The sequence below is a fragment of the Haemaphysalis longicornis genome, unplaced genomic scaffold (genome assembly GCF_048455015.1).
Source record: "Haemaphysalis longicornis isolate Haplotype H1 unplaced genomic scaffold, Haemaphysalis longicornis Haplotype H1 scaffold_8, whole genome shotgun sequence".
Lineage (NCBI taxonomy): Eukaryota > Metazoa > Arthropoda > Arachnida > Ixodida > Ixodidae > Haemaphysalis > Haemaphysalis longicornis.
Window position 1 is genome coordinate 33,396,000 of NW_027526445.1, and position 12,666 is coordinate 33,408,665.

The window sequence follows — 12,666 nt, forward strand, 5'->3', positions numbered from 1 at the left end:
CATCCCAGGGTTGTCGCAAGATCCCGCCAATGCAGACAGTTCTGTCATAACTGCCAAGTTTTCGCCTTGTCTAGAGGTGCGCCAAGCTCTTGGCCACCATCACACTTTCCATCCCAGGGCAGCACTGAAATGACATCGCTGCCAACATAGCGGCACCAAGGCGGTGCACTTGTACTGCTGATTCAATGTGGAATTAACAAAATACTGTTCGAAGTGGGGGCCTGTACCTTGCCCTTTGGTTGGCTACTTTTGCGGGTACTAGTGGCTACAATACTATTTGTTGGCAGAGCTTGTAGGCGGCGCTAAAACTGTGGAACCAACTGAGTGTCACTTTTCCATTTCGGCGGCTGCTACTTTTGTAACTCTTATAACCTAAGTGGACCTATCACTTTTGTATTGACATATTTTCAGTATGTGCTAGGAATTCAGTGACGAAACTAGTAAATACAGAAGCTCACTGCGTGAACTCTAACAGACAAGTGACAGACTACTGGCACCCCCGTGCCCCCATGGTCTGAAAACCCACCATGCCATCCAGCTTTTCCCAGCGCTCGCTGAGGTGACATGAAAATACCTTTCAATTACTGCCACGTAGACAAGGAGTGAGGACATTCTCGACAGCAGGAAATGTTGTCAGCAGCCGGCGGGAGCTGCTTCTTCCGCACCATGTGGAGCGACTAGCATTTCTTCACAGAAATTTGCGAATACAGTGAAGGAAAGCTGCACACATAATTTCCGAATAAATGCTCCAAGGGCACAAAGGCCATGCCTATGCAAGTTCTAAATCTTAGTCGGGTCACAGTTAGCTCATTCTTGCTTGTAATTTGCGATGTCTACTATTTAAAGTATTTGATTCAAAATTATTTGACAAAACCACCATTTGCTTCGAATTCACTTCGAACCTCAAACTTAATATTCGCCCATCCCTAGCATGTTGTCCCCATAGAAGCGGAAACTATGATTTTGAACCTCATCCAGCTTGAGTCACACTGTCCATCAAAGAACGACTACATTGACGCTGCTCAGAAGAGGCAGTGTTTGAAATTTTTGAAGGGTTAAAATATAAAAGTGGATGACACAATGTTCAAATCATTGCCTTTGAATTAAATAGTAGTGCTATTAGGAAACTGCAGAAATTTTCACAGCTTTTGCAGTATTCTGAAGTTCCACAAAGCAAATATTGACGGTTGCATCAATGAACTTACACATGAAACTAAGCTTCGTTGAAAGCAAGAAATGCGCCACTAACAACACTTGCGAAATCAACTCTTTGCAACAGCTGAGAGCAAGCTAGGCACCGGATGTACTGCACTTTGAGAAGTGCCACCAAAATGCGCTCGCCTTCTCTGGTAGCACCGATTGGCAGCGCAAAAATGGCGTGCCGCAAGAGGGCAAGGAAAAGGGCTTGTGTAGCGCCCCTTATCTCCTTGGCATGGAGTTTTATTTTTATTTATTTATTTATTTATTTAGATAAGTGCCCACAAACAGCATGACGCCTTCAGCGTGGTGCACAGAAGAAACAAGGGAAAGGATAGAAAAGGGAGATGTGTACAATGGGGAAAAAAGAGTATAGTAAAAATAACATCAATGGATCAAACATTATGAGGCTGACTCACACGATTCTACAACGCAAAAGAAGACACTCAGAAGATGTGTACCATAGCGAAAAATGAGCATGAGAAACGAAAATAACTTCAATGGAACGAGCATTACATGGCTGACTCGCCTGATTTTACAACACATAAGTACACACTCAGGCTTTAGATGAGTTTTTAACAGCTTGCACAAAAGTGCCACTTTCCTGCTTTCTTTCTCTCGCTTTGCATCCGAACAGCCTCAATAAACACCCTGTAGACAGAAATGCTTAGCTGAACTCTGACATACACTCCCTGGTTTTCTTGTCAAATGATGTGGAATGAAGCTTTTTTTTTTATCTTGTGATGTTTTTTTTTTATTATAGAACACAGGGGAAGGTAGTTTGATGACCGCACACGTTCTTCACCATGCGTGCGCATCTATTGTGGTCTCAACACTTACCGTACTTTTGTATTATGCAAATTTTTTGGCAGAACCAGTATTTGAAATTTTTTATCTATACAGGTGCATTTGCAGTGAAGGTGCTAAAAATTTTGTTCAGGCAGCGTCTAAAGATTATCATTTAACTCCGACAGGAGGGGAAGGTTGCAAAGCAAGGTTGATAGCAAGCATGCTTTGTGGGCATGCCCGCAACATTTTAGAAATCAGACTAATTTATCTAGCCTTACATTGTCTGCAAGCCCAGTTTCTTTTCCAAATTCCACAAACTGTCACTGTGGTAGTCATATTTTGTCAGTGTGTGAGGCACTTTCTGAAGCATAAGTGAAAAAATGTAAATTTCAGCTTTCATATTTGAAACCATGAAACATCTGCTAAGACAGAAGTATTTGCTGTAATTTGAAAGCAATCGAATCTGCTTGACTAAAATCACTAGTTTTACAGGCCTGGAATATTGAGTGGGTTGAGTTGTTGGCGGACTTTGTGACAGATGGGTGCACATATATGTATACTTATGCGGGCAAATTTTTTGCCGGTGCGTGTTGCACTCTACTGTAAAAAAAGCCAGCAGCCCGCATGTGATCTTCTCAAACGGAAAAGCCAAAACAGTGCACTGCCATGCTGCTGTGACGATGATGATGACTTTTTGTTGCACTACAATGCTTCAAGTTTCATATGCAGGTCTACTGTGCGTACTGGTTTTTTCTTGCTAGCTTTCCCAGAGGAAACAAAATGCTGTACAGTGGGGTTTGGGAGTTGGGTAGTCTCTCGTAAGGTGCGGTAATCACTTTCGGTTGCCCGAACAGTGTTGTTGTCCCCTTCTTCTCTCATTCTCCCCCTCCTCTCCCGTCCTGGGGTCAGCTGAACGGGGCGCTGACCATTGGCACCCTGGACGGCGCCAACGTGGAGATGCGAGAGGAGATGGGTCCCGAAAACATCTTCATCTTCGGCATGAACGAGGAGGAGGTGGAGGCCCTCAAGAAGAGGGGGTGAGTGTGTGGGGCAGCTCCTGCTTCGGCAGTGTGTTTTGTCTTGGCACGCGCATCGTATCTCTCGCGTGCGGTGATCCGCTCCCACATGGATACAGGCCTGGCACTTGGTGGGGATGATTGGAGGCCCTCTCTTTATGGTAGAACACCGTCGTTTGTCAGCAACTGAGTTGGCTGTGTTGTTCCACTTACCGTATTTATTCGAAAATAGGTCGAGCACGAATATAGGTCGACCCCCTAAAAATTGAAGTCGCCGAAAAAAAAAAATAATATATTCGATTATAGGTCGACCCATACTTTTAAGAAAAAAACTTGAGGAAACTTTTTAAAACTCCCATTTATTTACGACGCGGTCACCTCACTGGTCGGAGCCACACAATGCGTCGTCGTCGGAACTTGCGCCGCATGCGCCGCAGTTCATTACCCACCCCCGCCCCCGACTGGCTTTGAAGGCTGAACGGCCAATCCCGCCTCGCAGCGCTAACTGTTGAGCTTTGGTCTGAATATCTTCGCAGGACACTCGGTGTCCTTTCGCACGCTTCTCTTCCACGTGCAGCCGGAGTTTTTTCTCGAGAGCATCGTGCCTCCCACCACGAAACGCACGACGCAGTCCCCTACAAGCAAAAAGTTCGTCCCGCTGTTTCCGCCATCCCCTGATCAGCTTTTCATTAACGACTAACTCTCGCTGAGCGGCGCAGTTGTTCAAGTTCTCAGCAAACAGGATCACCCGCCGCTTAAAGTCCGACGTGACATCGCGAAATGCGCACGAGAAAAACGTTGTGTGCGGAAATCACAACGAAGCAAACACAAAGAAAGCGCATGAAACGGAGAACGGGAGATAGTAGAGACAGCGACCGAAGCAGGCAACGCCGTTCCGTTCACGAGGTGGCTACGCTAGGTGGCGAAAGTCACCTAGCCAAGCCAAAGACACCAAGCCAAGCCAATCTGGCTCTCTAGCCAGTACGTAAGCTGGCTCGTGTCCGGTTCGGCCGCAGGTAATGCGCGATAGCCGGCAGTGACTGTGGGTGGTTTTCTTACGCTGATTGTTTTGTTATTTTTTCCTTTATTTTCTTGCCTGTCTTTGTTCTAGATGCTCCGCGCTGCCGCCTCAAATTGAGGAGCGCCGGGCGCGACGGAGAAACGGATCGCTCGTTGCGCCCGCCATTTTTGATCACGACTATAGGTCGAGGTTCTTCGGTCACGATTATAGGTCGACCCTCAATTTTTAAGCACATTTTCGGAAAAAAAAGGTCGACCTATATTCGAATAAATACGGTATTTGCCCTACCCTTACTACACTTCTTGTTTGCACTTGGCGCTACCTACTGGTTTGCTTGAACCCTCCATGTATTGTTTTTACCAACTGCTAAAAGTGCTCTGCTGTTTGGCCTCGGCAGCATAGAGGTAGAATTGCAAGTTTTGGAAGCGAACGGCCTGGGTTCAAGCCCTAGCAATGCTACATTTTTTCCCCAGAACCAGTCATTTTTTCTTTTACTGTAAAAGGTTCTCTTAGCTCAACCCTGTGCACTCTTTTTGTAAATAAGGGTGCTTTGAAGTGTTTTACATCAGTTTAACAGGATTAATTAATGCTCCGGATGGCATTGGAAGTGCTGGGTTTGCACCTATTTTGGAGCAGAGTACTGCCTCTCGTGCATAGTAGTTGGCAGCTTCTCTTTCAGTGGGACTCTCCTTGGCGAAGAAGTGCAACATATCTTGAAAGGGCAGTCCGTGCTGGACAGGTAGCCCAAGTGGGTGATGTGGAAGACCTGTTAATGTTCGCTAGAATGCAGGTTCGTGCACCTTCTTACCTGGAGGTGCAGCGTACCACTGCCGTCGTTTCGCGATTGAGATTGCAACCGCTTCCGATGGCCGCACCTTTACAAGTCACGTGGGCGAGCCACTTAGACTGGAAGCAGCTCCTACTTTAGGCAAAGGAGCACTGGGGAAACTAGCAGATGCTTATAACTGCAAAAGAAAAACCCTCCAACATTGCTCAGTGCTAAGGATTTGTTGTAACCGGGGGACAAGGTTGTAGCATTGGTGCGTTTAGTGCCAGTCTCAAGTTCGGCCCCTGTGTGTGTGTGTCCTGTGGTGCAGCTACAATGCGTGGGACTACTACAACCGCCTGCCGGAGGCCAAGCAGGCCATCGACCAGATCAACAGCGGCTTCTTCAGCCCCTCCAACCCCAACCTCTTCCACGACCTCACCAACGTGCTGCTCAACCACGACAGGCGAGTGGTGCTTCTACTGGTCTTGTTGCTGCCGCCCAGCGTGGCCGGTGCTGTCCGCTTGCCACAGTTGAGCTCTGTTTGTGCACTCGAGGCGGCCCATGCTGCAGTGTCTAATCTGTAATTGGTGAAACTAGACCTGGCTGCAGTGTCTTTCACACATTTTGCTTACCGCATAGACTCCTTATTGGCCTAGTAGATTCATGCTGAGAGGAAATGTTTAAAAGGACGAAGATCAAAAAGCAAGCAGTGCCTGAAAATGATGCTGGATCTGTATGAGTGAAGCTAATGATTGAAGTAGCGCAGAAAAAAAAAAATATGAAGAAAGCCAGAACTACCTACTTTTGGACTTCTCCTTGCATGCTTTAATTAAACGTTTTTGCTAAGAATGCCAGTTTTCTTCTATTAGTACAGTGCAGGTTAAGTTGAACATTTATCTTGTTTTTTTGCTGATTTGTGGATCCTGACACCAGCTTGTGTATCTCTCTTGCGACTCAGTAGTGCGACTCGGCAAATAACGTGCGCATACATACGTACACTCAACCGTTACTCGACTAAAATCAGTACGCAACGGCATTCTTTAGAACAGAATGTTTGTGTTGAAAATGGAGGAAATTTGCTGGCTGTCACTCCTGTCAAATCGTCCATGTGTTCCACTTCACCAGCTTGTTCAGTGAGACCATGTTTGGGAAGTGAATGCATATGTGCAGGCTTGCTGTATTTCCTCTGTCATAGCAGCCTGCTGATAGACTGAATCCCCTTTTTGTCATGGAAGCCAACGTGTTCTGTGTGAAGCTATGGACTGCACAGCTAACCGAGCAGAATAAACCGAACTAGAATGTTTTTGTGCGAGACTGTTAGGTGAAGTTACTTAAGTTGAACCCAGCTACGGCTGCAAGTCAGTTGACATGTTCTAGGCAAAGCTACAACTACATAGCTAACCCAGCAGGTTAAAACACCCCAGAATGCCACTGTGCCAGGCGTTAGGTGAAGTTGAAGTGCTGAAAGTCAGTCGGCAGCGTTCTCCTTCTTCCCACGGTTCAGGTTCTTCTTGCTGGCGGACTACGAGGCGTACGTCAAGTGCCAGGAGCGGGTGTCGGCCATGTACACCAACCAGGAGGAGTGGACCAAGATGGCGCTGCTCAACATCGCCTCCTCGGGCAAGTTCTCCAGCGACCGCACCATCTGCGAGTACGCCCGCGAGATCTGGGGCGTCGAGCCCACCTGGGAGAAGCTGCCCGCCCCGCACGAGGGCAAGGGCGCCGAGGACGAGGGCAAGCGCTAGGAAGACGACTCTCCTCTCTCCTCCTTTCCCTTCCTCCCTCCTCTCTCTCCTCCCCCCTCTCGGATTGGCCGGATGAAATAAATTTGCCGCCCCCTCGCTGGCGTTTTCGTTGCAGTGCCACCCTTCCTGCGCTAAAGAGCTCACCTACGGACTTTTGTTTCCACTGGAATGCGTATTGGGTGGAGGCGAGTGTTGGAAGCCCATGACGTTGGGGGTAAGATGAGTGTTGGCTTGTTTAAGAATGGCTGGTCGAGAATGTGGAGAAAGAAGCGGTACTTGTTCCTCCAAGTTCAATCTGTTCAGTCCCAGCGGTGTTTGCGATTTTCCCGCTAGCTTTCGCCGCATTCCTTGGGATGCAACTGCCAAAGCGGCGAAGGGTCAGTACCCTGGTGCTTTCACGCGGTGTTCTTTTGAGGCTTCATGTTACGGCTCCTCCACATGGAGACTTTCCCGGTGTGTACTAGGTGTTGAAATTGTTTTCAGGCCTTGAGGAGACCTTCTTACATTTGTGTGCTGTGCATTTGTTTGTGCCCTGTGCACGATTTGGCGTAGCGTTGAGAACGGGCCGAAAGGGAGACTAGTTTCAGATAGGTTTTTCAAAGAGAATGGAGAACAACGGTACACGAGTGCGCGGAATGTTGTCATGTAATATACAATGAAGTCTCAGGTGAGGTTCTCGAGTGGCAGGGGTACGGCCACGACACAAATGTGTACTGTATGCAATTTTAGTGGTATTTGGTTTGTGCGATTTCCCCTGAGACGTTGGTGTGCAAAGTGGATTGTGGCTCGTGTTGGCTGTGTATAAAGCTTCACGAATGGCTCTCTGCTGCTTGTAAGGCAAGCTAGCTCATTGTTTAACTGAGGTTTTGTTTAGCCAAGAAGCTTACAGCGTGCAATTGTGGTGATAAAGTAACAAATTAAACCTTACTTGTGCAAGCATTGTGTTAATATAAGTTTGAGGTCAAATGATGTTTGTAACACATGCTGTTCACTTGTGAAAAATGCTTTGCAGCGTTTTTTTTTTTTTTTTTTCCACACACACATTGTTATTGGGAGGAGTGTGTCTTGTGTATTGTGTTAAGGGAATTTACTCCAGAGTGTTGGGCCGGCACGATTCATAATATTTAAGCTGGGTTTTTGCTGCAGCAATCAAACTGGCTGTAGGAAGGTAACTTTAGTGCACCGTTTAGAAGTAGTTTGGAAAACAGAACTGTCACATTTGTCCGAGGCTTCGAAAGTGGGGAGTTGTAGTGACTTTGCCATGTAATGCAGGGCAGGTTTCTGGTGGCCAGTTGCGGAGCCGTGCCTGGGCCGTCAAAAAAATTTTCTTGCAATTATAGACTCTGCAGTGTTGAATCATCGGTCAAGATCATGATGTCTCTGCCACAATGAGCGCTTTTGATTGGTGGGCAGGCATACTATATCACAATGCCTGTTCAATAGAACAAAAAAAAAAGGCAACGGCTTTCCACATCTATCGCTTGTCCAACGGTGTTGGAAGGTCTGCGCAGTCCTGCCGCGTGTATTGAAAACTGCCCCTGTAAAATCCCAGTGTTTTTATGCGTCCCGTCTTTTCTTGGCGTCAAACTCGTTTTATGTGATTACCTGCCTGCTCCTCTTTTATTTAACCTTTGTTAACATCTATGCGAAGCTTTTGTGCCCATTTGCGTGGACTGTTTTTAGTCATGTTTTGCGCACTTGCGTAGGTAGCAATAAATTTTTCGACACGTCTTTCACCGCTAGCCAGATGCCGGTGTAGTTGCTTTGTGGCCGAGAAAGTGTGTAGTCTTTGGATGGTTAGTCCTGGTGTAGTTGGAACTGCTGCGTTCTGTTTCTTTTCCCCTGAGAACGTGCTTGGTTCTTTGAGAGAGAGTTCCTTGTTGCCCCCTCGATGCACCTGCCCTTTTCTCTGCGAAAGAGTCGAGGTTACGAGAGAGCTACGAAGAAAGGAGAAAAAGTGTTGGTGTTGTTTGTTGAGTGCGCTGCGAGCCTATAGTCAAGTGTGTGTTGTAGCTTGGGGCGACGCATCGCATTGTGCCGTTGAATGCGGTCGCACAAGCACCTGCGAGTTACTATTATTAAAGATGTGTTGAAACCTTGAATGGAAAGTGCAGACTGTCCTGTCTTTGGGCCAGTTGATGGCTGGTTGAATCCGAGCCAAGCCAGCACTTGAACACCAGCGTGGTGCCATATGTCTTGCACCAGTTCAGGGAAGAACGAGTTGTACTGCAACAAGTGCATCTGTAGTTCTCTAGTTCAAACATACTGTTGGATAATGTATATGGCTGATTCTCAGGTAAGAGAAATTTCTTTACTGGAATTCTCACCAAAGTGGAACAAGTGTCTCGGGGAGGGGGGGGGGGGGGGGGGGGGGGGATATGCCTAGACAGTAGTATGCACTCAACAGGCAAAAACACAAAGTTTAGGTTGGACGATAAGATGGTACACTCTAGTGGCCATCTGCGACATCGGGGGGAAAAACAACTGGCTGAGCTTAAGTAGTCTTTTTTAAATGCAGAGCATTTCAGTAACTCGCGATGTCACCCGCGTTGACGTCCGTAGTCCGCACTGCACCCCTCCCTACTACATAAAAAAAATACTATCCGGCGCCCGGTTTCGATCCCTCGACCCTGCGGGCGGAATGCAATGTACATGGTGCTCTACCCACTGCGCCACAAAGCCGACACAGACTGGGACGCTACGAACGCGCCCTATATCGTTGACTCATTCAAATTACTGCTGACGAGCGCTCTCTCGTCAGCAGTTGCCACAAGTGCAACAACATTAACGTAACGCAAACTACTTAACGTCGTGCGCCCCCGGAAATGCTCTGCATTTGATCGTGCCCTTCGCGAGGGGGATGTTTCACTGCGTCTTCTCTCGGCCGCGGGACCCGTGGCGCCATCTGGCGGAGGCGCGGCACAACTCTTAGTTTTTTTAAATCAAAATTTTTAGATCTACGAGCCGTATGTGTCCCTCCCAAAAATAATGCTGGCAACCATGACATAGAGAAGCTCGGCAACATACTTTTGCCTGTATGTGAAATGAAAAACGATATTTTTTTTCTCTCTCTCTCTCTCTCCACTTGATCACTGCACTAGTGGCTTGAGCTACCCTGTCTATATGCAAATGTTTCTAAGATGGCAGTTTGGGGTGATCTTTTGTGGCTAAAATTCCTGCAGAAACAGCATTTGGACCCACATTTAGCTGTTTGTTCCCTCAATAAATGGTACTGGCCTCTTGAGGTGTCGTTTATCAAAATTGCACAGCTTTTCTGTTGTTCAGCTTTGTTGTTTTGGCATCGATGGAGGCACATCACGTTCCGCTCGGAATTGCAAAGGTACGCATTCACTGGGGAAGAGTTTTCATAACTTTCGTTTCTAGATGTTGCACATGGCTACAGAGAGCTAGTTGACAGTAGACATCCCAGAGCTTTGCTCCGACCAGTTTTAGGAGGCCTGTAAAGGATGCTTCCCTGCAAGCAGACACTTATTGAGAGAGAGCCAACTTTACGGGGAAAAAGGAAAAGGAGGCTGAGGGGGGTGTGGGGATGTATACCGAATGGGAGGCAAATTCAGTGAAAACATTCCAACAGACAAATTACAAATGGACTGATTGTTTGTAGTTTCCCGTACAAGATTCTCCACGCCTGCAGGAGATTCCCCAAGGAGAAGAATGCACACCAAAAGTGAGCGGTAGAGACGTGTTCTGGAAGACGGGGTGCGCGTTGACATGACAGATTTGATCCCTAGCGAAAGTGAAACGCATGCAAATATAAACCTGTCGTATGAAACAATTGGGCCTTATCAAGTCTCAGCGAAATCTCTGCTTTGCATTTTTGATTGATCTTAATAAGACCAGTCCGAGGTACCCGCTGTGCCTCGCCGATAAACACTGTCGATAAGGGCAGTGCACTAGTGTTTGATAGCTGTCAATGAGCGCTACAATGTGGGCCAACACTCATCGCTTTCCCAGGAATATTTGGTCTACTGGGCCGCTATTAGTGGCACTTTCACTGGGATCTTTCCTGACCCCGCAGTTGTTCCCTCAACACACAAACCCTGCCACATTTGCACATACCTCTTCACCAGCTGATGGCCCTAGCTGGAAAGCAGTTTGACCGGATGTGGACTGGGAAGCACAGCGTCAGAATAAAACAAAAACCGAAACTAAGAAACGAGAAAAAAAAAAACTATTTTTCGCCGGAATGAAAACAAGAACGTAACGGTATTTATTATTTCGTTCAGGAGCGAAACCGGTAAATTGTTTTGGTTTCCAGTTTGAGTGGAGAGTTCAGGTATTACAGGATTCATTCTAAATTCCATACACCGAGGCGGGAGATTGCCGTCGATTCGCTGGCATGAAATCATTTTTCGTCTCGCTGGCGAATTGTTGCTGCCTGCAGCTTCCATACTCTCTCCGTCTGTGTCGATAGGCGTACTGCTGAGCTCCCAGCGTGATTACTGCACGCATGTGGCTGCGGTAGAGGTGTCGCGACCCTATTTATTTATTCCTTTATTTATATTTTATTATGATATCAACATTAGCCGTAAGCATTGTTTCAGGGGGTGTAATACATGAATAAACACAAATATTCTGAAACATGACATAGGACTAAAGATGAAAAACTACAATGTTTGGTGAGAAGATAAACAAAAAAAAAATCGGATTGAAACTCACTGGAAGCAGCTACAAGTCCTGTTGCGTGCAGCGGAAAACATTTCATAAAAGGCAAATGTATTGTGTCGGGCAAGGCATTCCTATCTTTAATAGTTTTTAGAAAAAGGCGCTTGGAATATGGAGGTGCGCCATGTATACATTTGCCAATTCTCTTATTGTTATCCCTTCATCTGGATGTGCCTGTGGGGAGGCGGGGGGGGGAGAGAGGGGAGGGGAAGAAGGTACTAATGTAGGTCTTTTGCTACCTCTTCTCATACGATCTGTTTAAATATTCGACACAGGAGTTTTATAGTGTTACATGCAACGGAGATATTTACACTTGTTACCATTACATCGCAGCTCTGCAAGTTAGTAACAAAGCACACAGCCAGATTGTGAATTGCCTCAAATTGAGTGATAAGACTTCTATACTCCGTTTCATACATCAAGTGCAACGCTATGAAGGTTACACAAGTAGTCCGCAAAGAAAGAAGGTGTATCGCTCCGCGCGGTTTTGTAGTCGTGTGGTCTAACGCGTCGCTCAGAAGGAAAGACGCTGAATTTTGAAGTACATGGGTTCGAAACCGCGTTCCGACGTTTCTTTTTATTTTTATCACATCTTCTGCGAGTTCAATTCTAAATCTTATTTCGTTCCCAGTAACTTAAACACTACACGCATGCGGAAATGAACTGCACGTATGGGTTCATTGGATGCATACCGTGCTCATTTGTGCCGGCCGAAACAAGCTCGCACCGATGTTTGACCAGCGATGGCGATTTTGTCACGATTCTGCAGCATTGTCAGTTTACCTCGTTGATTCTACGAGTACTTTGTGTAAGAAAAACACGTTAATTCATTCATTAGTTAGCACAGCTGCTCCAACCAGGGCAAATTACCAACAGGTGCTCACTTTCAACTTTCGTTTTCGCCGTTGCCCTGACGATCCACTTCTTTCTGGGCCTCTCTTAGAACACTCGGCACGTTATTGATTATACCGGGCCGCCAGCAGAGCAACGGGTTTAGTTTTTACCGAAACACTTTGGAACCGACTTTGGCACTGCACTGTGGAGTAGCCCGAAGCACTTGGTGCGAATAACGTATCATTTGGTATTCATGGGAAAAGCTAGAAAGCATGCAGATTTCTGTACCTTAGAATACTGATTTCTGGCACAGAAACGCATAATACATATTTTAAATTTGTTGTTCGCCTCTTTCCAGAGCGAATATATGCAACATTTTTGTGAATTCTTGTGCGTGATTTATTATTTCTTCACTACAATGTTTCACCCCGGAAGCAAGAGCTATATTTTCTTTTGTCATTTAAAAGAGAGCTCTTTAAGCTAGGCTCTTATTCGCAAGAGAATCATGGATAGGTCAATAGTTTTTACATACGGAACCTGTAAATGTATATGGTATAGGTTAATGCTGTGACAAAAAACAGTACTAGGTCATGAGTTGGAGATTTGTTG

At 46.4% G+C, this 12,666-nt stretch overlaps 1 protein-coding gene across 1 annotated transcript in view; it reads left to right on the forward strand.

Moving 5' to 3' along the window:
• Positions 1–6,683, forward strand: part of LOC144148834 (glycogen phosphorylase-like) — a 35,358-nt gene extending 28,675 nt beyond the window's left edge. Inside the window, exons 13-15 of the mRNA XM_077680351.1 lie at positions 2,896–3,023; positions 5,121–5,255; positions 6,297–6,683. Of these exons, the coding sequence (XP_077536477.1) occupies positions 2,896–3,023; positions 5,121–5,255; positions 6,297–6,537 (504 nt within the window). The 3' untranslated portion in view covers positions 6,538–6,683. The remainder of the gene's footprint in view (positions 1–2,895; positions 3,024–5,120; positions 5,256–6,296) is intronic.
• The last annotated feature ends 5,983 nt before the right edge of the window (positions 6,684–12,666 follow it).